We start from the raw sequence: 26,894 nt of genomic DNA on the forward strand, positions 1-26,894 counted from the left end.
TTGCAGACAGACCGACTGCCTGAGACTGGACCTGGATCCCCACTTGGTAGCTGTGTGACAATGGGAAGGTATGTAAAATGGGAATAACTACACCTACTTTACAGAAGAGGGTTGTTGCGAGGCTTCAATGAGCTAATACATGTAAAATGTTTATTGGCCCAAGTACAGTTGACCCTTGAACAACACAGGGGTTGGGGCACTGACCATGCAGTCAAAAATCAGCGTGTAGGGCTTCCCTGGTGGCGCAGTGGTTGAGAATCTGCCTGCCAATGCAGGGGACACGGGTTCGAGCCCTGGTCTGGGAAGATCCCACATGCCACGGAGCAACTAGGCCCGTGAGCCACAATTGCTGAGCCTGCGCGTCTGGAGCCTGTGCTCCGCAACAAGAGAGGCCACGATGGTGAGAGGCCCGCGCACCGCGATGAAGAGTGGTCCCCACTTGCCGCAACTAGAGAAAGCCCTCGCACAGAAACGAAGACCCAACACAGCCATAAATAAATAAATAAATAAATAAATAAAAGAACGTGAATTTCTTTAAAAAAAAAAAAAAAAATCAGCGTGTAACTTTACAGTCGGCCCTCGGTTTCTGAGGTTCCACATCTGCAGATTCAACCAACCGTGGATCGAGGAGTACTGCTGAACGTATGCATTGAAAAAAAAAAAATCCACATATAAGTGGACCCGTGCAGTTCAAACCCGTGTCTTTCAAGGGTCCACTGTAAATGCGCAGCACACAGGAGGTGCTGTCTGCATCATCATCTGTGTGAACATGGAAATGCATAAGGTCACCTGGGGGAATGAATAGATACGGAAAGAGCCAATGTCTGTGCCCACAGAGACGATGAAGGAACAGCCAGTGAGGTCAGGGGAAAATCAGAAGCCAACAGAACAAGGTGTTCCAAGAAGTAAAGAGTAGGCAACCCAAAAAAAAAAAAAAAAAAAAAAGAGTAGGCAACCCATGTCAAATGCTAGACAGATTTAGTAAGATGAGGTCTGAGAAAACACCCTGGATTTGTCACCATGGAGATCGCTGGTGACCCTAATCAGGGTGGCTTCAGTGGTGAGGTGGGAATAAGTCTGACCAGAGTGAGTTCAACTAAGAATAGGGAGAGGAAACAAGAAAAAGAAGGTGGACAAGTGGGAAAAAGTACAGAAAACGCTCTCAGGAGTATTTCTAGAAAAAGGAACAGAGAACTGCAGTGGCAGATCACAGGGAACACGGAACTTTTTTATAACTGGTGAAATGGCATGCTTGTAACGCTGACAGGAATAATATGGAGGGAGAAAAACTGATGTTGTAAAAGAGAAGGGGTAAATGTTCAGTAAGTCCCTCAGAAGACAGAATGAAGGGAACAAGGGCTGGGCTAAGACAGGAGCACGGACGGTTCTTCCACCAACAGGAGGGAAGGCCAAGTATGGTTTGGACGCAGACCTAGAAGTGGGAAGAAAAGGAAGTTTACTTCTGATTCCTTCTTTTTCTCAACATGAAGATCATCAGCTGAGAGCAAGAAAAGGCCACCTTTCGTTCCCTGAGGCGCCTGGTTGTAAACTTTCAGAGCACCCTGTATTTCTCCCTCAGGGCATTGGTCACAAATGTACTGTATAACCACTGGTGTGACTGTCTAATAGCTATCTCCTCCACAACTCTGTGAATTTCATGAGGCCGGGGATCTGTCATTCACCACTGACTCACCGGCATCTGGCATTTATCTGTCTTCTAGATCAGATACACAGTCGTGTACTGATCTTCTAGTTAACAGTTCTCAAAAGTGACCATCTTTGAGGGGTTGGCAAATCTGCAGGCCAAATCCAGCCCACCGTTTGATAAATACAGTAGTTTTATCAAAATATAGCCATGTCCATCCCTTTGCATATTGTCTATGGCTGCTTTTGTGCTACAACAGCAGAGCTGAGCAGTTTTGACAGAGACCACGAGGCCCCCAAAGCCTAAAATATTTACTCTCTGGCCCTTTACAGAAAAAGTTTGCCAATCCCTGTTCTAGAGAGTGGTTCTCAAAGGTGGAGGCTGATCTGGCAGCATCAGTATCGCTTGGGAACTTATGAGAAATACAGTAATCAGACCCTACCCCAGACCTCTTGAATCAGCAACGCTGGGGGTGGGCCCAGCATTCTGTGGTCTCACAAGCCCCTCAGGGGATTCTGATGCACACGACGGTTTGAGAACCACTCTTCTGGGTGATGTGTACAGACGAACAGTGAAGAAAACAAGACAGATCGGTACTTATTCTAGGTGAGTTTACAGTCTCATGGAAGGACCAAGTAAGTGCGCAGATAACTACAGGTTAGCATTATTATTAAACAGCGAGCTGTCCTGGGATAGGCTGCGGCAGGAAAAGGGGCTCGTGAGCACCGATCTGGAAGAGGAGTTCAGCACGAGGAGAAAGGATTCCAGTCTTGAGGAAGTGAAAAGCCCAGAGGTGGAAACAAACTTGGCAAGTTCAAAGAACAAAAGTCCAAAGTGCTTGCTAGTGAGAGAATGTTAAGACTCAAAGTCAGAGAGGCAGGCAAGAAGCCAAAACATGGACAGCCTTGGAAGCTACGATAAGAGGTTCAGATTTTAAAGTGCAATGGGAAGCCACTGGAGGCCACTGGCACTGATTTTTGTTTTCAAAGGACGCTGCTGGTTGCTATGTGGACAATGGCGTACGGGGGTCAGGAACAGAAGTGAAGAGACCAGCTAGGAGGCTACTGTGGTACTACAGGTGAGACACGATGGTGCCACAACTAGGGCATCTCTCAGGAGGTGGCATTTAAGGTAAAGTCAATGTCACAATCCTGGGTTTTCTGGTTAGGCTGTTTCTGACATTAGAGGCTTGGCTCATTTTGCTAATGCTGCCTTCCTCTTTTAATGGCAGATTATAATTAGCAAGCGATAGCTGGAAGGGAGATGTCCACGCCCCAGTTCTTGTCAACACCTTAATGTACTCACCACCAGCAGCACCATGCGGACACAGTCTCAGATCTATGCCTCCGGGGGTCTCACAACACCTATTCTTAGACCTGTGCAGCTCTTATTTTCTCCCAATCTCTCAGTCTTATCTTGGTCTCATTAACTTTACTTTCCAAACATGGTCCAAGCAAGAGCCTTCTTCACCTTGTGGGATATATACACAGGGCTTATCCCCCCCCACGAACTGATTCATTGATTCTATCTCCAAATAATCTATCAGTCATTCCCTCCATCCTGTCCCCCCGCCTCTGTTTGGAAAGCATCATTTCTCATTTAGTTCATCCAGCAACTTCCCAACTGCAGCACTGGGCTCTGAATTTGCCTCCATCCAACCCAAACTTCGGCCATTTCTAAAAGGTGAATCTAATAATGCAATCTCCCTGTATAATACGTGGTAGCTTCCATCATGCTCAAGATAAAATCCGAAGTCCTTAGCATGCCATGATCTGGCCCCTGCCCCACCCCCCGCCAGGTCCCCCAAGTTACTCTCAGTTCCCTGGACCTGACACGTTTCCTCCTTCCCCCTGCCATTCTCCACTTGGATACATCTGCAGTTGTACTTTGGGACTCTGCTCTTGGCTCAGGGCTTCCTCTTTCAAAAACCTTTTCCCACTCTGCCCACACTCATCCTGTGCACACAACTATCACTACACATATCATACTGCATTGGAATTGTCTGTACTGTCCTAGAAATGGTCAGGTCTTGGCAACTTTTCCACCAGGTTCTCCAACAGCAGAGAAATACGAAGTACCTGAAGGGAAAGGGTAAGAAGCCTGAAGCAAGCCAATCCAAGCGTTAACGTTTCCCTCAAGTTCCAAATTTCATATTAAAAACTCATGTTGGGGAAAAAAGAAAAAACCAATGTGGATTTTGTATTCTACTCCATTTTGTATGATTATGTTGCTTTTCAACATAAAAAATAATGTCATGTCCAAATGTTCAATAAGACTGATGGTCCGCTCCAGAAAAATCTTCTGCTTTGTCCTGTTTACCTCTAACATATCACCAATGCTCTGGGTGGAGAAAAGCAGTGGTTAAGGGAAAAAAGAAAAGCTAAACAGAGTTACTCAAAGCTTTTTAGAAATTTCATTTCTACCCATATGAAGAAGTATGCCATTTCATTTAAAGAAAACTGCAAATCAAAATTACATAGTTAAAAAAAACAGAAAATACAAGATAAACTCAAAGAAATCATAAAGGGATATCTGATATCCTCATTATCTTATAATATAAAAGGTTTTATTTAAGTAAAACGTAGCATAAAATAGGGATTAAAGACCTCATTTAAGATAGAATTTTGATAAATCAAAAAGGGTAACAAAAAGCAAAAGCTCTAAACAAATCAAGTGCATGTAGAAATATTTTTTAAAAGATATGGTTTGTAACCATCTTCAGGTGAAAAAGCAATAAATAAAAGTCAAGACCAGGTTTCATTAGCATCACTCTGTTTCACTTTCCCCTCCTCCCACATCAGAGAGAAATCACACTCTTAAGAGATAATTTCAGTTTTTATTGAATGAGGACTTTATTTTTTAACATTACAAACTAACTCTCCCTTTCTGAAAAGGTAGATCTTACACTCAAAGACAATCTTCAAGCATTTTCTAAAAAGAAACTGGGGGAGAAATCCATAGTTCATTAACAAGAAGATTCACAACTTCTTTTTACAGTAATGATGGGAGGAAACCAATACACTTCACAACCTACAGTGGTTCAAACTAAGTATCTAGAGCAGATTTTTAAATCTCAGAAAGATGACATAAAGTAGACAATTATGAAAACTGTTCATAATACAGAATTTGGCTCTCACAGTGTAGAACAAATGCTTGCTTTGCACTGCACCTAAGAAGGCGTCTTCATTAAGGTACGCCAGGACTCAGCAGCTTCCCCTGCTCCCAGTCTTTTGTACAAATCATTAAGGCAAGTCTACAAAGGACCAATAAGGCACAGGGGTATAGCAGCTGATGAGAGAAAACCTATGTGACTTCCTGTAGTCTGACAGCCTTTAATGCAGACATCGGTGTGACAAACTGTGTTCTGTCCTGTTTTGTTTTGTTTTGTTTTTTTTCAGCATCAACCTACACCTAAAGCACAAGAGGTCACTTCAAGTCACTTCAATGGAATAAACAATTCCCATTCGTTGCATTTCCAGTGAAAAGAGAAGCGCCAGAAAGACTTAGAAGCAAAACTAAAGGAAAAGCCCTTTGGTTTAGACTTATTAGATAAACAGAAGTCTTTAACTCTCCAAGGAATACCATAGTGTGTGGTTTGGTTTGTGAAACTGTACTAATTGATTAGGACTCTATTTCCATTATTGTCAGATTATATAATTTCAATAGCAAAAACTTTTTTGAAAAAAATCTCACTATGATAATAGCTAGGGATATTTCAATAATACAATAATGGCTTAATGGTGACCATTTCCCTTTGGTCTTGTAGTATTTCAGCTTAGGGACAGATACTGTCAAATTAAAAAAACAAACAAAGCAATGTAGGCTATACCAATCACAAAAGCATGGTACTAGTTACTTCTTCAGTGAAAGTCAATGAAGAAATTTCATTCACACAGTTATTTTCTAAGACAAGTATCTGCTCCAAAATGCATGAAGGGCAATCAAATCTTGGTTCATTTCTTTCTGGTCATCTGAAGTGAAGGGCTACTTTAGATATCTAAACATTTCAGTAACTGAGGGCGCCTGGACCAGCAGATGAAGCACAAATACAAATCGAATCCTTTGGAATATCAGCGTGGGTGTAGTGCCGACCACAACCCACATGTGTAAATGAAAGTACTGTATTTCTTTTCATTCTACAGTGTCTCCTGATCACCAGTAGAAACTCACTCCCATTGTTTAGTGTGAAAGGGAGGTACCTGCCCATAATGAGATTAAAAGGCCACCATAAAAATGAAAATATATAGGCCTATCCTATGTTATCTCAAGCTGGAAAATTGAAAGCCCACTTTTGCTACAGAGTTGAAACCTGCGTTGTTGTTATTATTATTATTAGTTTTAGAAAATGAATTTTTTTGCAGGAAAGAAATAGATAACATAACTATGTCTAAGAAGAACAAAGAAGGACAAATGGGGTTTACACAAGATGCACTGAAGTGACTGACCTGAAGTACCCTACCAAGTATATTCAAACCACATGGTACAGGACACTGTCATCTCAATTAAGTCAACTCATTACAAACATCATTCAGTCAACCCATGACAGACATCATCCCTGTCTAATCTGCCATAAAACTTCAGCTGAAGACTAGGACTGCTCTAGCTATGAAAGCAAAAATAACCCCCAAAGTTAATTGGAAGCAACTTTCTGTGCATTATAAAAGCATTTTCTTAGAAGCAAAGAAAAAAAATACTATGATTAAAAATAATGTTCTAATAAAGAATAGTGCCCACACGCAAAGGAAAAAAACCCATATAATCACAATCTTTAAGGCTGCCTTGAACATTAACTGCTATCCTGGATGTAATCTTTCACACCATCTGGAAGCCAAGCGTTTGATAGGTGACTTAGTAATCTTCAACAACGTGATGTCAGGCAATCTCATAGACATCTCTGGCTCTTCACACCGCCTCTTTAAAAAGTTTCTGACAAGTTCAAGAGATGAAGGATGCAGAAAACTATTCTTTTCTTCCCATCAAAATCCATCTTTTTTAGTGGATTCTCCAGTGAGGCAAACTGAGACCACAACATAGTAAAATGAGGTATTGATACAATAACTGTTCATCAGGACTTCTCTTTCCTTGCTTGAGTATCTGTGAGGATCACTGCTGCTGACCAAAGAATAGTTTATTATACATCATCTCCTTTATTCTAAACCAAACCAAAGTTAACTTATTTCATTATTTCATCATCTACTGAAAATAGATACAGCCAAATGCTGTAGCCTTCTCCCCATGTCCCCACCTCTCCCCTCTCTCCACCAAATAACCTCCCTATAAACTTATACATACGGCTCAAAGAATCATACGAGTATTTTGTTGGTATTTCTGTTGGCATGATATTGGTGAATAGTTCAGCGTCTCTCTGTGTATGTATTTGTGTGAGAAATGATATGTTAAACTTCAAAATGCGAACCACAAACAGAAATCCAGACAGATGCCAATTTAAAGATTTCAGTATTATGACAAAATTCATACATACACTGATGCAGTCAAGAGGAAAAAAAAAAAAACCCTACTGAATCAGTTCTTTGTAAAATATAGAAGAGCAAGAAGATGTGGAAGTTCCACGGAAGATGCAAAGCTGTGTCCTATAAAACATGTCCAAAGACATTTAGTTCTGCGTTTTGAAAATTTCCATGATATTTAAAGAAAGAAACAGACATGGATAAGAAATCCAAAGCTGTGTTCACACAGTTGCATGTTATTATTTTTAAACTAATGTCTAACATTTATGGGGCAATAATAGACATTTTAATGCTACATTTCAAATTCCTCTTTTGAATGTTTGCATAAACCAAGAGGCAAGTCTTTCTGGATATCTGATAAATTTATAGGCATTATAAAAACATAGCAAACTTACACCAAAATAAGACCAGTCTGTGTAAGTAAGTATATTATCTAGGCACCAAGAAAGGAGGAAAGTCTCAGAAAAATAAGGGAGGTCTCAGTGTTTTGTCCAAAATTCCAGAAACTGCCCACTTATGGTATACAAACAAAAGGGAGGCGTCGAAACATTTACCAGTGTTTTATGTTTTAACAATATTAAAATCAGTTAATATTTTAGAAGCACAACATTATAATCATAACGCAACTACTAGGAACTCAAGGCCAAGGCTAGAACCAACCCAAATCATAAGCTACCATCGCCTGTTTCCTCCACCAAGGTTTCAAGTTTGTCCAGTAATTTACACTGTGGTTTCTCGACCAGCTTTGAGATTGGGTGCTGAGAACTGTCGCCTCATTCTCGGAGGTGTCACAAACTGGCTACAGTGGTTGGGTCTGTCAGTCTGCTTTTGACAGGAATTGGCTGCACTGCCCTCTAACTGACCTCCAGTGTTATAATTACAGTAAGACTGACGATGCTGATGCATATGGCGCTTTGCCTGGAAAGTCTGCAGATCAGCGGTGGGGTGACCACTGTGGGAGTTTAGTGATTCTGAGGAAGCAGATGCCTGGCCGCGCACGCTTTTCGGTTGGCCATTATTGAGCGAGTTGCTTCTCCAGCGTAACTGAGGTGGCTGTTGTTGATTATTAATATGCTGCTTGCTAACTTGAATGTGATCTTGACTTTGAGTGCCCTGAGAGCCCCATGGTAACTGGGGATCCTTAGAAGCTGCTCTATTCCCCTTCTCTTGGTTCTCCTGTTTATTTCCTTTCCTTCCATCTTCATCTTTCGGAATTCTAAGCTCTATAACCTCATCTTCTGTTATGATGATATGTGTCCCCGGACTCCAAGAGTTTCTGTGTTTAGGGTTGCTCTTAAAGGGGAACCGGGGCTTCCGGTTCTCAGGAGGGATGAACCTATGAGGTACATTCTGCCGACGAAGCTGCTTTGTTATCTCCTGCTGTTGCAGGTTCTTGAACCGAATTTGCTCTTGCCTCATCCAACGCAGACGTCCACGTCTAAAAGCTGGGTCTCCATTCATCAGCTGGGAAACACGCTCTTCTTTCCCAAGTTCTCCACTGTCTCCTTTACATACATCAATCTCAGACTTGCTACTGGCACCAGCTGCAACAGGTTCCTTTGCTTTGTGGTTTCCTTGGGTTTTCTGTTCCTGAGACCCAATCAGTGGCAAGACTTTCTCCATTTTGAGCATTTTATTTCTTAATACTTTTATCTCCTCATCTTTCATGTTATTTTGCTTTTTGACTTCTTGCAAAATATCTTCCAGCTTGTCTATATGAACCTTGAGGTCATCCACATCAGTTCCTCCTTTACTACTGGCCATCATGTCTTCAATCTTCTCATCCCCTACACCAACCGTGTCCCAGACATCCCTGGCCACTGCCCTCCAGGAGTCCCGCTCGTTGGGGTCTTTCTTCCCATACATGGCACAAAGCTCTTTCATCTTAACAATGGCCAAGGCTTCAATCTCCTGCCTACTGTGCCTAAAATCGTTGAGAGCAACCTCATAGCATATCTCTTTTACAGCCTGTATCTTAAGATCTGAGATGGTGACCCACTTGGAATCTTTACTCAGGCGTCTTCTTTGGGGGATCTGATACATTTTAATTGGTTCTCGTTTCTTCCCACTGCTGGGGAGGCCACATTTTTTAACAATGGTTTGCAACTTGCTGGGAGGTAGCTTTTCTCTCAGAGAAGTAATCAGTTTCCAGCTCTCTTCACAGGACCTCTTGTCAGAATCGTCCCCGCTATCAGAATCCGCGTCCTTTGGAAAAACAAAATCAAAAAATGGCCCCAAAATAACCAAAATTAAAATGTAAAAAAGGAAAATCAAATCGAAGAAAAAGCAAGCAAAAAAGCCCTAATAAATTTAAAAACAAAATCAAAAAAACTAAAAAAAAAAAAACAAACAAAAAAAACCCCTAAATGATGTGCAAGTCTATTAAGACATATGCTTATGTAGATTATTATTAATATAAAGATTTGCTTGGTTTTTTTTTTTCTAGTAACATTAATCCAAATTTCCACTTTCTGGCTTAAGTGATGAAATCTGCAATCAAATTTCTTAGCAGGACTGAAACAGTGAGAAGTCTCTCACTGTAAGGTCACATGAAGTTATTAACAAAACGGTGTAAAAGAACATCTCCACTACCTCAAGAAAACGAAGTAAAACCTTCGCCCCATACATGCTAACACCCATGCAGCCACTTCCCCACATTTGCCTTGGTTATTGCTGTTGCTTCTTCCAGAAACTCTTTCCCCCATGAGTGAGCACAGATGCCATACAAGATGTGACGAGCAGGCGGATTAACAAAGGTTAGTAATGCTGTAGGATGCCACGTTTTGTTTAGCTTTACTAAAAAGAGCAGCCCTAGAAAAAAGTTAGAAGATGAGAAAGTAGAAAAAGCAGTCAAACAGGGATTATGTTAAAAATGCTAAGAATCCCTACTAGCAGACCATGTGAGGTTCTTATCAAATTGGTTTTTTTTCTAGACGATAAGAGGGTTCTGAAACTAGTCTTTCCATGAGCATATATCAGATTTGCTACTGTCTTGTGTCAGGTCAAATTGATCCATTTCATTTGTACAATTAAAGTTTGTTATCCAGAGAATAAGGATACATAAAAAACGATCTTTATAGTGGGTCTGCTATTTTGTTTCCCACACACTTAAACTAATAAATACCTCACCTCCATAATTTTAGGAAACAAATCTCCAGAACATAAATTAAGCCAGGTAAATATACTTTCATTAAACATTATTCAAAATTCCCCAAGTAATATTTTAATAAATACAACTTAGAGACGTGTTCCATCTATGAAAACCCATGGTATTTCTAGCTTTTCGAGGAATATTATTTTAAGTTGACAACTCTTCCTATCAACACATAAAACACAAAAGTTATATTCTGCTTATGTATTCTGCTTATGGACCCAATTTAAAATGTTATCCCTCTCTGTCCTTCCAGCTGTCTTTGCACCATTACCTCTTTTTCAAACAACTTTACTTAGGTCTAAAACAGCAGCCTGAATTCACAGCTAAGCAGTTTCAATGGCTATTTGGATAATAGCCAATTATTCTTAACTAACACAAGCAAATCTTGATAACATGGGTCTAAATGAAAGCAGTGTTGGATTTAGAACTCCCTATGACAGATAGGATTAAGGAAGAATTTCTACTCAGGAGATAAAAGTTCCTGGGAAAAGAAACTACTCACTGGAAGAGTAGTTCAAGATAGTCTAGGAAATGAAAATATTCTTATTTAATAGTCTCTTTTACTTGGCTATGATTATCAAAATTATCTCTAGGAAAGGGTTTAAAAAAAAAAAAAAAAGAGTTGAAACTGATAAATAGTATCTTGTTTTCTAGACCAAAGATTTCTATGTTTCTAGGTACAGTTACTCTCTAGGGAACAAAAAAATAACCTCTAACAATAATAATAATTTGGCCCCTGAATCTGGAGATGTTACTACTGATTTGAATTATTTCCATTCGTCTATAAATGGATACTAAACCATTTATAACCCCTACTTATTTGAAAATTTAGCAGCAAAAAGCAGATAAAGCTAAATTTACAGACTCTACACTATTTTTTCCTTTTTATTTTTATTTTAAAAATCTTAAGTGATAAAATCTAAAGTGATAAAAGATGACATTAATAAATATTAGAGAAAAAAAGTATATCTGACTCCTAAAAAGGTTTTCTTGCAAATATGTATAAACTGAGTTTTTGTGTTTGTTTTTAATAAACTGAGTTTTATAGAACACAAATTCTGATTCTTCCTACATAATTAACTATCAGGTTTTTTCCTGGCTTCTTTTCTTTTCCTTTAAAAACTGCTTAATGATGAAATGAACACTACCTAATTCAGGAAATAAATATTCTAATCATTGCTTTAATGTCATACTTAAGAGAGAAAAGTTATGCCTTTAAACTCTAAAATAAAACATAACTAAATGAGTTTACATAAATCCAAAAGAACTAATAAAGCGGCCATAATTTTCTTTCTTTTTAAAATACTGTCATATTGACTCTGTAGAATATGTTCTTAAAGCTCAAACATATCACCCCCATCACATACTGACCATGATACCGAAAACTTTTGCAAAGCTTATGTGCCAAGATGCAAATCCTATCTCATGTCAAAAAAAAAGAGAGAGAGATTTTAAGAAATTTAGATTCATTTATTACAGGGTTGGAAAAACTACTCAGATCTGTCCAATTCACATGTCACTAAATGATCCTTCTGCTTTCATTAAATACCAAATGCAAAGTGGGCCTCCTAAAGAGACTCTGCATGAAGATTATGCAAATAAAAGAGAGAAAGTACCCAAAACATGTGTAAAAAAGCAAGCACAGAAAGGACCAGGCGTATAATCAAGTACTAACTGTAGGAGAATGTTCAGCAATGTAACAATGGGATGCATTTGGGGAATCATTGTAATAGAAAACTCATGAGCCTGAATTCCATTTTTTAATGCTGTTGTTATACAAAAATAATTGTATATAATAAATATTAAATATTTACTGAATAATAATTCCTTTGTATCTTCTCAATGTATATCCATAGGGTACATTCAAAATATATCTGTTGGTTGACCAATATAGGGTCATAAAATTACATTTTTATTCAGTATTGTTAACTGTTAGGTATTCTTCAGGCTGAAGGGTTAGAAATCAACTCTTGAGGGCAAGAACTTTAAGTGGAACAGAAAGCTGGACTTATGGGAGGAAAGTAACCTCCTTGCTTTAAAGGAGATGCTTATTTATTTATTTATTGTTAACATCTTTATTGGAGTATAATTGCTTTAAAATGGTGTGTTAGTTTCTGCTTTATAACAAAGTGAATCAGCTATACATATACATATATCCCCATATCTCCTCCCTCTTGTGTCTCCCTCCCACACTCCCTTTTCCACCCCTCTAGGTGGTCACAAAGCACTGAGCTGATCTCCCTGTGCTATGCGAGCTGATCTCCCTGTGCTATGGGGCTGCTTCTCACTAGCTATTTTACATTTGGTAGTATATATAAGTACATGCCACTCTCTCACTTCGTCCCAGCTTACCCTTCCCCCTCCTCGTGTCCTCAAGTCCATTCTCTACATCTGCGTCTTTATCCCTGTCCTGCCCCTAGGTCCCTAGGTTCTTCAGAACCTTTTTTTTTTTTTTTTTTTTTTAGATTCCATATATATGTGTTAGCATACGGTATTTATTTTTTTCTTTCTGACTTACTTCACTCTGTATGACAGACTCTAGGTCCATCCACCTCACTACAAATAACTCAATTTCGTTTCTTTTTACGGCTGAGTAATATTCCATTGTATATATGTGCCACATCTTCTTTATCCATTCATCTGTCGATGGACACTTAGGCTGCTTCCATGTCCTGGCTATTGTAAACAGAGCTGCAATGAACATTGTGGTACATGACTCTTTTTGAATCATGGTTTTCTCAGGGTATATGCCCAGTAGTGGGATTGCTGGGTCGTACAGTAGTTCTATTTTTAGTTTTTTAAGGAACCTCCATACTGTTCTCCATAGTGGCTGTATTAATTTACATTCCCACCAACCATGCAAGAGGGTTCCCTTTTCTCCACACCCTCTCCAGCATTTTACTGTTTGTAGATTTTTTGATGATGGAAAGGAGCTGCTCTTGAAATCCTAGTTTGCTTTCAGATACAGAGAGCAAACAACAATCAGAACCTGATTACTTGCAAACTAAGTATGTCCTCTGGAAACTAAATATGGCCTAGAGACATTTACTTTCTCTTTCTTCAATGGTCACTGTCTTTATTTCACAGAGTAGAATGATCACCAGCTCTTGGTGATGGAGATCACCAGCCATCACTATTCTCTTACACCTCATTACTCAAAGGTTGGTCCTAGCCACACTGGCATCACCTGGGAGCTGTTTAGAAATGCAGACTCTCAGGTCCCACCCCAGACCTGCTGAGTCAGCATCAGCATTTTAACAAGACTCCCAAGTTGTTGAGAAGCACTGCTCTACCGGACAGAACACTGAAGCAAGTCAGAAAACTCAAGTTTAAGTTTAAGCCTCAGAACCATGACTTAACAGGTACTTAAGAGTGGGCAAGACAGCATTTTTTAGACGTGGCTTCCTCAACTATACACTGGAGGCAGTATTTGCCACTTTATTTATATATACAGCTACCAAAGAGGGTTGTTTTGGGAATCAAAAAAATGATGGATGTTAAAACTCTCTGTAAATTATAAAGCACTACACAAATACAAGGCACTATTATTAATAATAAATATAGCTTAATTATACCTGTTCTCGTTTGATCACTCACAGACCATCAAAGGCATGTTATTAGATTATACTACATTATTAAGATAAAAGTCTCCTTCATGTGTCACAAAGCTTTCAAGTCCCTAATCACATTGTAGCCAAACCCTTCTGTTTCCATTACAAACTAAATGCCAACTAGGGCTCCTAAAGAGACTCTACCTGTAACACTGCTATGATCTTGCCCCAAACACTTGATTTATTCTTACAATCCGTTCTTTCTTGGGCTTTACTATAATTTCCAAGATAACAAACTAACTGAATTAACCCACTGCCAAGCCTGAGAACCGAGCAGCCCTGGAAAAGACTGCTTTTGCACAAGTCCTTGGCTTTTTTGGCCCATTTAGCAATAGCCTCTCTTCTCCAAAGCAGAGCACGGCTATCAGGCTGTGGTTTACATGCTGTAGTTTACACTCGGTATTCTACATGGTATATTTTATGCTAAGGGAAGAAACCAGTACCCCAGCTTTCTCCCTAATACCCCCTTATCTTAAAAGAAGTCCATGAATCTTAAAAAATGAGAAATTCCTAAACTGTATCACAGTGTCCAAAGGTTGTTATGCCTTTTTCTTATATATCAAATGAATGCCAAGAAGCTTCTTATAACCAGGGCTTTGTAAACCAAAATTGGATGGCTTTAAAAATGAAAGTCTAACTAAATGGATAAACTTATTCATTCATGAGATTCAGTTTCTACAAACCTAGAAAATCAACTAACATCATAAAATGCTCTAGCCATTAGTATTATAAGCTGCAACCATAAACTGACTTTTTCAGCTGCTCAAACAAACCCTTTCTCAACCCAGAGAAACCAGGCTTCCCTCTCCTCTCGGAGTTGGGTGTGCAGCCCCTACTTCCACTGTCACCCCATATGCCACGGAGACCCTTACTTAGGATTCAGACTCCATGCAGGGAACAGAAAAGGATTAACACATGCAACTGTGCAGCAACACTTTTAGACACAGTTTAACTTACAAAAAAAAAAGTCCACCCAGCACAAGAACAATCCCCAAGTCAGCCCAAGAGCAGAGAATTAGTACTATCAGGTGATCAGAAACAAAACCAAGGCAAAACCCCACCAAATTCAATATTCAGAGTAATTATTATTACAAGAACCACCACTGGTGCATACTCAAAAACCACTATGAAAAGGAAAAGACTACTAGAAAAGCTCATACTATTTCCTTGAAAAGCACTTGGTTTTGATAGAAGACTTGACTTTAAGACATAAGAGGCACAGAAGTAGTACCTTTGAGGACAGTGTTTCAGGCTAAGGCTACCGGGGGATGTAAGTTCCTTCTCCATGAAGGAAATGAGAGAATAGCGTATGGTATCAATGACAGCTGGAGAAGCAACTGGGCGAGTGCTCGTCTATGGAACAGGGAAGGTGTGATATGAAAGCAAGCTGCCCTTTTCCTAAAAGAGGATTCAGGATGCACTCCTACCAGTCTCTGCTGCTCCAAGAGAAGATCTGCTTCTTCCTTCTCCTTTTTGTATAGGATCTCCATTTCCTGTAGCCTAGACGGAAAAGAGAAGTAAGAGAGGAAAGAATAAATTGCAGAATCACTGAGCTGTTTCATGAATTCTGCTATGTGTTTAAAAGAAATGAGAGTCACGTGGACCACATCACATTTGTACATTACCTTTTTTCCATCTCCTGTTTCATATCAATTCCTTGTTTTTCTAGAAGCTCTCTCTGGGCAAACGTCCAGTCCACAGGCTCAGAGGGGGTCTCAGCAGAAGGAGTCTTCTCCCGCTCAGCCCGTGCTTGCTCCGGGTGGTTAAAACGAAACACATGGTTTTTACCCATGATGATACGGTTTCCTAGCACAGAACAGAAACATGGATGAGAAATCATTTTTTAAATGTGTTGCATCTAGGTTAATAACCTAACCCTCCCTAATGCAAAAAGACAGCTTTTGGAGTTTTACAAGAACATAAATCCTAATGCTGACTATCACTTCAACCTTTAGACAAAGAATTAAAAATTAAAGAGTTGCTTGCACAAGCCATGTGTGCTGAAGACTTCAAGCCTCTTCCAGTCTCACCTGAGCGCAGCTGAACAGGCTGGGCCACCCTCTTGCCATTTACGTAGGTTTCTGAACGTTCACAGGGCTCCAGGGTTACAATAACTAGAGGAACACAGACTAATGTTAGCATCACAAACCACTGGAAGAAAATAATGGAAAGCAGGTGAGGGCTCAAGGTGACTAAAATAGATTCCTGCAACCAACCAAGTGGCTTAGTAGCTATATAATAGTTCATTTTAGGGTACCAGAACCAGGGCTGTGGCTCAGAAACATTTAAATGAATTTGACAAACTTCAGAAGAAGATAGGAAATGTTAGTTTCAGTGATATCTGACAGTTCAGTATATAAAAACGAAAACCATCAGAAATCTTAAGTATGAGATATAGGTAATAATCAGAAACTTACGATCAAAAGCTACTATTTTGATTAAGGGAGGAATAAATTATACAACACAAAAGTACTATTAGATTGTTGTTGTTTTGTTAATAACCTGGGCAAAAATCAAGATGGACTTTTTCTTCCCTTTTAGGTAAAAATAAATTCTACTGGCTTAAGACCAGAGGTTTTTCAAATCTCCCACTATCCAGGATATTTGTTCCCTTCTTACTAGTCTATCAAATAATTAAGATTCAAGACCAAGCCTAATTGCCTATGTCCTGCTCAATTCTTGGCAGTAACAAAAGGGCTCCTTTCGTCCAGGCTTTTTTCATGTAAAGTAGCTATGTCCATGCCTGCATTTATAAGCAGCCCAAGTTTCTCCATTTTCAAATATTAGATTGTACAAGAAAGTATCACTGAAAGAGACAGGGACTACCAAGCCTTGGGGATTTCTCATCATATAGAATGAAAAGTTTGCTGGAAAAGTTAAGCCAAGAACTCTCACCATCCCCACTGTTGTTCCTCTCGCTCCGGAAGATACAATGCTCTTCTTTAATGTGAGCCCCACTCAGCACGATGTCCTGGCGCCGCTCAGCATCTGCTTGGCCAACCCTGAACACAAGGGGAAGTGTTTCCCAGGGAAATTCAGACACAAAAAGCACTACAAACAATGAGCCTCTTTCTCCCAAAGAATATTCTTTGGTACATACAAAAAAGGTATTGCCTTTTTTTTTATCAGAGGCTTTGAACTGCAAATTCTATTTTCATATATGGTCAACCTCCCTACATCAGAAAAAGCAACGAAGGGGCAAATGATACACCAAATAACTCACAGAGCATCATAAAAAGATACGAGTGAACTACTCTCCTTAATGAATTCATATAAGATGTTAGGAGTAAAATCTTACTTACAGTCTGCTAGGAAAAAACTACACGTTAATTGGTTCAGCTGGTTAAAACACTTAATTTGAGAAGAGTAGAGAGGATAATTTATAACTATTTCAGACAAGAAAAACAGCAAATTAGTAAAAGAAATTTTTCACCAAACAACTTCCCTTTAGCTATTCAATCATCCTAAGAGAAAACACTAAGTGACCAAAAGAAGAAACAAATGTACCTTGTAATTCCATCTTTGATGTAATAAAGAAGGCATTCAGACATCAGTGGGTCCTCATTGAGGTTAACAAGATGTGGCGTCTGAAAAAGGTTACAGATGATCAATTTGGAGCAAGTACCACTGAGAGGGCTGTGAGAATGACAGGGACATACAGGAGGCTGATGGCTTCCTGGATTACCAGAGTGCCTAGAAGAGGGACTGCTTTCATTCCTAGTTGCAATTCCATAGTAAACAGAAAACACTCTCTTCAGGCCTCCCCAAACTACACTAATGTATTCTATTTAAAAACCTGAGTTCTGGGATAAAGAACAAGATCCAATTCTTGATAAGGTCAAAGCATAGAGAACACAAAAGGAAAATTAGAGCAGGCTGATTCTCTGGATGGATTAATCATAATTTTTGTAAACACTTGGTCAAAAATCTTGAAAGACAGCAGAATTTGCTGCCCCTAAACATGCCACTTTGACATACTGATTATTTTGAGCTGTTAGGCACTTGAAAAACAGTACAGGCAGAGAGCAGCTTTCTCTGAATCCTCTTTCCTGCCTAAGCACAGATGGTCCAAAAGGAACTCAGCTGTCAGAAATCCCCTCCTGGGAGTCTCATCAACCAGGAGAGAAAACTAGAAGTTGACACCACACCCAGACAAACTTCGTCACAAACTATCATTCCTCCCTTCTACTCTTTGAAGGGTCCCTTCATCTTTCCTAAAAGCCAATTATGCTCCCCTGAGAGGCCTACCTCCCCGTCCCCTTTCCCTATTAGGATGGTATTTAAGCCAGAATTCTAAACCATCTCAGGGAGTTACTCATTTTTCCCTGGGTATCTCCCATGTATACATGAGGTATACATGTTAATAAACTTCTTTGTTTTTCTCTTGCTAATCTGTCTTTTATTACAGGGGTCTCAGCCAAGAATTCAGAAAGGTAGAGGAAAAATCATTTTTTGCCCACTACAACCTCAAGAAATATTTAATTTTTCATTTACTTTATAAAAATGTTCCCACATCCCCTATCATTTCCCTTTATAATTTTTATCAATTCTTCCATGGTCCCAGTTATTGTCTTTAGTTTGTTAGTTTTTATCTTAAAGAAGAAATTAAAATTACTGACATTCAGTAATACATCTTATAAAAATCCTCTTCATCTAACTCTACTATTTCTAAGATCTTTTAAAAACCAACCTTCTTTGGTGAAAATACCCCACTGGAATCCAAAAATAAGTCACATGGTCTTGGGGTCAAAATCTACTCAAGATAGTGCCAGCAAATATGGAAAAATGAAAGAAGAGTCAGATGAGCAGGTTAAGGAAAGGGACTGCAAAAGATGATTTAAAAGAAATTAGGAAAACCTCTACATCCTTCCAACTAACATCTGTCTCTACAGTTAACAGCTTTGCTGGTTTGAGAAAGTCAAAGCCCTCTGTGGGCAGCATTCCTTAAAACCCATCATGAGACTGGCCTAAGGAAAAGGGAACCTCAAGAACAGGTTTTTTTTTTCCTTTTCCCTTAGAAGTACTTTCTCCTAGTTTTGTTGAGATATGAATGACAAAGTCTGTATTTATTTAGGTAATACAATGTCATTGTAAAATGTATCAATTTGATACATATACACATTGTGCAATGATTACCACAATCAAGTTAACACATGAGAAACAGGTTCTAAAACTGAATTTGGGTGTGGTCAGTGGTGTATCCCTTCCTTTCCTGAAGAAGTCTAGAAAGTTAAAGCAAGTAAGAGAAAGCTTTGGAAACAGGGATCTCAGTTTGGAATTCTGTGCTATTTATAATACTTATAACACACAATACTTACTCAAGTTATTTATAATTTGTGTTAAATGCCATAATTATACAAGCTGTTATAAAACTTTTCCTCACAGTTCTTAACACTGAAAGATGTTATAAAATACCTTTACATATATGCGAAGGCACAATCTAAATTCTATCAAGCCTATAACTGCTAAAATCTCTACAATCATACATAATATATCTGAATAAAATAATGTCTTACTGAAGGAAAAATTATTAAACTGAAAATCATTGACCTTTGGCAATATAAACATATGAAATACTGTTATTATTGTTCCAGGTCTAAATATATATCTAAAATGTCTTTAAAGCAATTTTCTTTGTTGAAAATAACACATCAGAATTTATAAAAAAGAAAAACCTAACCAGAAGAATCCTAAAATAAACCACAGGACTATTTCATATCACATAAAATGAAAGTACCAATTGAAAACTCCATACCCATTCTATGCTAACCTAGAGAGACCATTATCAGACCCTTGCATGAAGATGTTTAAGTATCCAATGGCTAATCTGAAATCATATGAAATGAAGGACCATTTATTACTAGTATGAAATATATGCTTTGTACATCAATATACGTTCTATTACTGTCCTATAAATAAGCACACAAAATAATCATTTCATAATAGTTTTCCAATATCTAATAATAACTAAGAAGCAACTAAGTGGGGGGGGGGGAGAAAAAGAAAGAAAAGACCTTGCTATTCTAATTAGCTAAAAACGTATCTACTACTTAACAACTATGACTATGTAAGTAGGACAGTAACTACTGGAGTCATTAAAAAAAAAAAAACAAAAAAACTGAGAAGGGAGCAGAGGAGGCTGGAAGGATGAGGACAGGAACTGCTTTACTCAGTACAGTGGTTGTCTATCACACAAACTGTAAAAGCAAACTGAAGCAGTATTTTTCTACACAAACCTGAACAGCTGAAACTGCTTCCAAAGAATTATAATTCAGGGTTGCTGGCATCTGTGGGGAAAACTACATAGAAAGAGTAGCCAAACTGAAGCAAGGTATGCTAGGTTAGGCTAGGAATTTAAGAGAAAGCAACAATGAAGATGAGGAAACATACTGAATCATGACCCAAAGTTACAGATTTATACTGCCCTGGATTTTATTTTATAAACAGTAAACATTTCTGAAAGCATTTTAGAAACAGGTTGGCCTTGTATTATAAGATGAAATCAAAAATATCAGAAATTAAGCCAAGTCTCAAGATTTAAAAGAAAAGGAAGAAGAGGAGCCAGCCCTGAAAGACATGAAGTGCCCCCTGACTAAGACAAACAAAAAGTGTTAAGTTTCACAACATTGTTTCCTACCTTTTTAGGTGAGAAAACCCCCAGGGTTCCTCCATCTTCCCGAATGGCAACTCCCATCTCAGCCAACAAGGCCTCTCTAGAAAAAGCAACAAGCATATGAGAATAACAATACCAAAATGTCAAGTAAATCAGTCTAACTTGAATTGGAAAATAATGCAAAGCAAAAGCAACTGTCCATGTTTAAAGTGAGTAATACAAATGTGAAAGAATCTGCTTATCCCATCATTAATGAGAAATTATTTCTAAGAGAAATTGTACATTCAAAATAAAGTATGTTCCTGTCTTAGGTAAAGCTATATTCACCCAAATAAGAACTTTGTCACATCTGACTTTGGAGGTAGACAATAATTCATAAATATGTCTATTAATATAAAAAAAGGAAGAAAGGAATATTCCCTTAAGGCAATACATCCACTTCAAAGAACCATTCCTTAAAATCCAAGAAAGCAATCAGAAAGTAACTTTGATATAGGGAGTATTATCTGTAAATGTGATTTTCTCAAATGTCATGTTCCCATGACCACCATCATATTGATTCAACAATTCTAGCTTAAAACCTCTACAATAGAGAAGAATATTGTTTCATACATTCACTTTACAAATACGTTAGCACTCACTTCTGCCTCATCTTCCATGAAGGAAGAAGATAGGAACTAACATTTTTTAAATGTATATTTATTCCAATAGCGAAAGTATTATTTTGGGTTATGTTCATCTTTAGGGTAGAGAATTGGGAGGTTAAGATAAAATACAGATTTTGAAAGTTTGCAACTGAAACTACTTAACCTCTTACCAAAGAGGTTCTAGAAAACAGAACTCTGAAAGTCAGTAATCAGAACAGCTTTTTTTTTATTTGGGCCTTTATCAAAGGCAGTCTTTTCGCAAATTAAAAACTCTATCCTTCAATATCTTCAGTTTTCATATGGATCCCTAGCAACACACAGTACAGTAACTAAGAACACGACTCCCTAGGGAACCTTTAAAATACGTGAACTTCACTTCAGAGTGTAAATTGGGCCGTAAGTTCCATACAGGGTTGGTTTGTTTGTTTTGTGTTTGGGGAGGAAAGGTTCTTTGTTTTTAACTTCTATTTTATCTTTTCTTACTATAAAAGTAATCTAAATTCCCCAGAAAATTTAGAAACATTCCAGAGTTAACTTCCTGACCTCTCCATTCTGATGGCCTCTGTTTTACGCAGCTTTTCTTCCCAGGTTTCGTTCAATTCAGCAATGATCTTCTCCGATTCCTAAGGAGGAAGTCCACAGTTAAGTGCCAAAGAGTCTTATAATTTAACATGCCATGTCTAGGAACAGCAGAAAGAAGCAGATGATGCCCTTTTGAGGATATGAGGCAGAATCTAATACGATGAGGTTTTTTTTTTTCCTTTCTTAATATGTAAAGAAAGAAATCAGCCCTGGATGTATTAATTCTCTTTAAGCCCTAATAAAAATAGCTTAATAGTGTGTGTGTATGTATATGTGTGAGAGAGAGAAGAGTGTGTGTGTGTAGAAGGAAAGGTAGTATTAGCATCCCAAAATGCAAAGCATTGTTTCTGACAGCCACTGCTACAAAAGAATAAAGCCCCCGAAGATATTTGTTGCTTTTCTTAAAATTATTTATTTATTTATTTGGTTGCGCTGGGTCTTTCTTTTTTTTTTTTTTTTTGGCTGCGCTGGGTCTCCGCTGCTGCACTCGGGCTTCTTCTCTAGTTGCGGCAAGCGGGGGCCATTCCTCGCCGTGGTGTGCAGGCTTCTCATTGCAGTGGCTCCTCTTGTTGCGGAGCACAGTCTCTAGGTGCATGGGCTTCAGTAGTTGTGGCACACGAGCTTAGCTGCTCCACGGCACATGGGATCTTCCCGGACCAGAGCTCGAACCCGTGTCTCCTGCATTGGCAGGCAGATTCTTAACCTCTGCACCACCAGGGAAGCCCTGTGCTGGGTCTTAGTTGCGGCAGATGGGCTCCTTAGTTGCAGCTTGCCGGCTCCTTAGTTGTGGCACACAGCCTCCTTAGTTGTGGCATGCAAACTCTTAGTTGCGGCATGCATGTGGGATCTAGTTCCCTGACCAGGGATTGAACCCGGGCCCCCTGCATTGGGAGCTCAGAGTCTCAACCACTGCACCACCAGGGAAGTCTCTTCATTGTTTTTGTTTTTGTTTTTTTAATTAATTAATTTATTTATTTATTTATGGCTGTGTTGGGTCTTCGTTTCTGTGCGAGGGCTTTCTCCAGTTGCGGCAAGCGGGGGCCACTCTTCATTGCGGTGCGCGGTCCTCTCACTGTCGCGGCCTCTCCCTTTGCGGAGCACATGCTCCCGACACGCAGGCTCAGTAGTTGTGGCTCACGGGCCTAGCCGCTCTGCGGCATGTGGGATCTTCCTGGACCGGGGCACGAACCCGTGTCCCCTGCATTGGCAGGCGGATTCTTAACCACTGCGCCACCAGGGAAGCCCTCTTCATTGTTTTTTGTTTCACTATAATTTCACCACAACACCACAACACTGACAGCGTTCAGAACATGCTCCCCCCAAATATGGTATTATCTTGGCATATTGAATACTTTAAGCTGAGTGATTTAAGAAATGGTGCAAGTAGGAAGGACTCTCTGAGCTCCTCTTGAAGCAAGTCGTAAGACCCTCATGAGATGTAACCTCCCTACACCTGGAGGAATGGAGCATACTTATTTTTCAAGATGAAGGAACATGGAGAATATGAACAGATAGGCCTTCATAAGTTTCCCCAGTTTACTATAGGCAGACCTCGTTTTATTATGCTTCACTTTATTGCACTTCTCAGGTATGGCATTTTTTACAAATTGAAAGTTTGTGGCAGCCCTGCATTGAGCAAGCCTACCAGTGCCATTTTTCCAACAGCATTTGCTCACTTCGTGTCTCTTGTGTCACATTTTGGTAATTCTTTTTTTTTTTTTTTAAATTTATTTTTATTTATTTATTTTTGCCTGCATTGAGTCTTCAATGCTGTGCGCGGGCTTTCTCTAGTTGCAGCGAGCGGGGGCTACTCTTCATTGTGGTTTGCGGGGTTGTCATTGCAGTGGGTTCTCTTGTTGTGGAGCACGGGCTCTAGGCGCACGGGCTTCAGTAGTTGTGGCCTGCAGGCTCTAGAGTGTAGGCTCAGTAGTCGTTGCTCTGCAGCATGTGGGATCTTCCCAGACCAGGGCTCGAACCTCTGACCCCTGCATTGGCAGGCAGATTCTTAATCAATGCACCACCGGGGAAGCCCACATTTTGGTAATTCTTGCAATATTTCAAACATTTTCATTATTATTACATTTGTTATCGTGATATGTGATCAGTGATCTTTGATGTTACTACTACAATTTGCTGAAGGTTCAGATGATAACATTTTTTAGCAATAAAGTATTTTTGAATTAAGGCTTTTTTTTGGACATAACGCTATTGCACACTTAACAGACTACAGTATAGTGTAAACTTAACTTTTATATGCACTGGGAAACCAAAAAACATGTGTGACTCACTTTATTGTGATATTCACTTTACTGCAGTGGTCTGGAACTGAACCTGCAATATCCTCCAGGTACCTATACTCTTAACTCACATCCCCCTTTGTTCTACCACATATTCCCACAACTGTTCACTCTTCACCAAACCCAGCATAAAAATGTTCATGTTTAACACTTCTTTGGGCCTTCATTTCCTATGAAGTCTTCCATGTCACGTAAACAAATACTAAATAAATTTGTATGCTTTTCTCTCGTTAATCTGCCTTTTGTTAATCTGGGGCCCCAGCCAAGAACCTAGAAGGGTAGAAGGAAAGATATTTTTCCTCCCCTACCATACAATACCCCTCTGAACACAACCCAATTCCCGATATAGAAAGGTTTAATATTAATCTCATGTGAAGGCATGCAGCCACTAGAGTGACAATTTCCCAATCTCTTGCTGAGTGTTTATTATATGCCAGAAATATAAGAACTAAAACGTGTTTCCTGATTTCAGGAGCTTACTGTATACCAGGGAGAGAAAGAAGTAACTGATCATTCATTCATGCAGTAATTATATATAACTCCATTACATGCCAAGCCCTGTTCTAGGCAACTAGAGAGATGACAGGAAACAAAATTCCTGCCCCTTATGAGGCTTATGTTCTCGTAAAGAGACTCAGATAATCAATCCATTTTAATCAGTAAGTCAAGTATATAGTATGCCAGACAGTGAAAAGAGCTTTGTAGAAAAATAAAGCAAAGAAAAGAGAGAATGTAGGGGGAGGGGTGGGTGAGGGAGCAACCTGCAGCGGGGCTGTCGGGACAGAGCTCACTGACAAGGTTCTACACAGGCAGACACAAAGGAAGAGCATGGGTATGTGAGGGACTAGGTAGGAAATGCCTGGCACTTTCCAGGAACAACAGCATAGCTAGAGCAGCATGTTAGAGGATTGTGAATGGGAATGGTAGGAAAAAACAACAGGGCAGTGTGCTAAGTGCTAGAACTGAAGTGTTCACAGGTCTGCTGGAGGGTGGATGAGCCAAGGGTGAGTGATACTCATACTGAGAATGAACTGACCAGGCAAAAAATGGAGGGAGAGGGGTACCAAAAAGGGAGTTAAGCACATGCAAAAAGCAGGAGAAAATGCTAGTCCTGGATACGAAATTAGAAAGTCAGATGACAATGATGATAATGATGATGAGGTAATAGTAGTGGTAGTGATTCAGGATGAGAAATCTTAACAGTTCACAAAATATTTCATTGTGTAATTCATTTACTGGGCTATTGTACGAAGCCTCTGAGATCCCAAAACATAACTATCTACATAGAAAGAAATCGTGAATATGTAATACAATAAACCCTGAGGCATCTGGCACTTGGTTTTCTGGAACGAGGTATGGGAGCATGTTAAAAAGTCGAGCAGGGCTTCCCTGGTGGCACAGTGGTTAAGAATCTGCCTGCCAATGCAGGGGACACGGGTTCGAGCCCTGGTCCAGGAAGATCCCACATGCCACGGAGCAACTAAGCCCGTGCGCCACAACTACTGAGCCTGTGCTCTAGAGCCCGCGGGCCACAACTACTGAAGCCCGTGCGCCTAGAGCCCGCTCTCTGCAACAAGAGAAGCCACCACAATGAGAAGCCCGCAAACCGCAACGAAGAGTAGCCCCCGCTCGCCTCAACTAGAGACAACAAAGACCCAACGCAGCCAAAAATAAAATAAATAAATAAATTTAAAAAAAACAAAACAAAAAAAAGCCGAGTAAAGACTCAAGGAGTCAGAAGAAACAAACAGGAGAGCATGATGATGATGATGATGATGATGGAGGAGAAGAAGAACAGTAACAACAACAACAGGCTAAGCTAGACAAAGAGCAAAACTGATAAAAGTTAGAAAAGGCCTGGGCGTCAGTAAGGTGAATATAAAGGGGACCACACAGCAGGTACTCAGAAATGAGTTGGTTACGAAGTGGGAGAAGCTAAAGCAAGCCTGCAGCGGAAGGCAGGAGGGTAGAGACAAAATCACCTAAACTGGCTCTCATCAACCCCCGAGCACACACAGAGGCTGAAAGACTAAAACAGCCCCCTGAATGGCACCTCTACACAGTCCTCCAATAGGAATGAATAACATGCAGTGCATATGCCACTTCACTGCTGAGTGAGGAACCAACAAGCCACGTTAGAGGGCCAGCAGCCAAGAAAAACCCATATGGCCAGGGAAGGAAGTGTGCCAGGTGCCGAGTGGTCAACAGCCTATCTCTAACGTGCCACAAAAGTTATCCAACAACTCAAACAGGATAGCATTCAATGCTTCTGCAAATGACTATAAAAGGGCAAGTACAATATAAGCTGCCACCATAACCTACAAGATTTTAAGGCTTATTAAACACTGCTGGCGGGGGATGGGGGAGGGAAGCACTGGGAGTTTGGGATTAATAGACGCAAACTATTACATACAGGATAGATAAACAAGGTCCTACTGTATAGCACGGGGAACTACATTCAATATCCTGTGATAAACCATAATGGAAAAGAATATAAGAAAAAGAATGTCTATGTGTGTATGGCTGAGTCACTTTGCTGTCAGGCAGAGATTGGCACAACACTGTAGATCAACTATACTTCAATTAAAAAATTAAATTAAATTAAATTAAAGACAGCTGGATAGAAACCTTTACACTCTCAAAGTGACAACTTCAAAAACAAAGGCATAGGGTAACAGGATGTCCAAACCACAGCAGCGAGACTAGTGCTTATTATATATACTGTGGTCCACAAGCCACACTGATATTAGTTATGAAATACAAACTGACCTATGAGATACTTAAAATATTTTTTTCCTGGTTGGTTATCTTCAGAAAAAGAGTGTGTCAGAGCAGAAGTTAATCCGGCTGTAGTAAAGCTATTCTATTTTGGGGCAA

At 39.5% G+C, this 26,894-nt stretch overlaps 1 protein-coding gene across 8 annotated transcripts in view; it reads right to left on the reverse strand.

Annotated features, from left to right (window-relative positions):
- The window catches only part of KIF1B (kinesin family member 1B), a 146,375-nt gene that overhangs the window by 51,164 nt on the left and 68,317 nt on the right, over window positions 1–26,894 (reverse strand). For 7 of the 8 annotated variants that reach the window (XM_082352802.1, XM_082352801.1, XM_082352800.1 and 4 more), the window contains 7 exons: window positions 21,682–21,761; window positions 20,516–20,591; window positions 17,386–17,465; window positions 16,774–16,880; window positions 15,909–15,992; window positions 15,504–15,684; window positions 15,306–15,378 (listed from right to left, as the gene is read on the reverse strand). In XM_082352802.1, the coding sequence (XP_082208928.1) occupies window positions 15,306–15,378; window positions 15,504–15,684; window positions 15,909–15,992; window positions 16,774–16,880; window positions 17,386–17,465; window positions 20,516–20,591; window positions 21,682–21,761 (681 nt within the window). Of the gene's footprint in view, window positions 1–1,642; window positions 9,319–15,305; window positions 15,379–15,503; window positions 15,685–15,908; window positions 15,993–16,773; window positions 16,881–17,385; window positions 17,466–20,515; window positions 20,592–21,681; window positions 21,762–26,894 lie in introns of those variants that run through there. The other variant, XM_082352805.1, reaches the window with a different exon arrangement.

This window comes from Balaenoptera borealis, assembly GCF_965194805.1.
Source record: "Balaenoptera borealis genome assembly, chromosome: 1".
Lineage (NCBI taxonomy): Eukaryota > Metazoa > Chordata > Mammalia > Artiodactyla > Balaenopteridae > Balaenoptera > Balaenoptera borealis.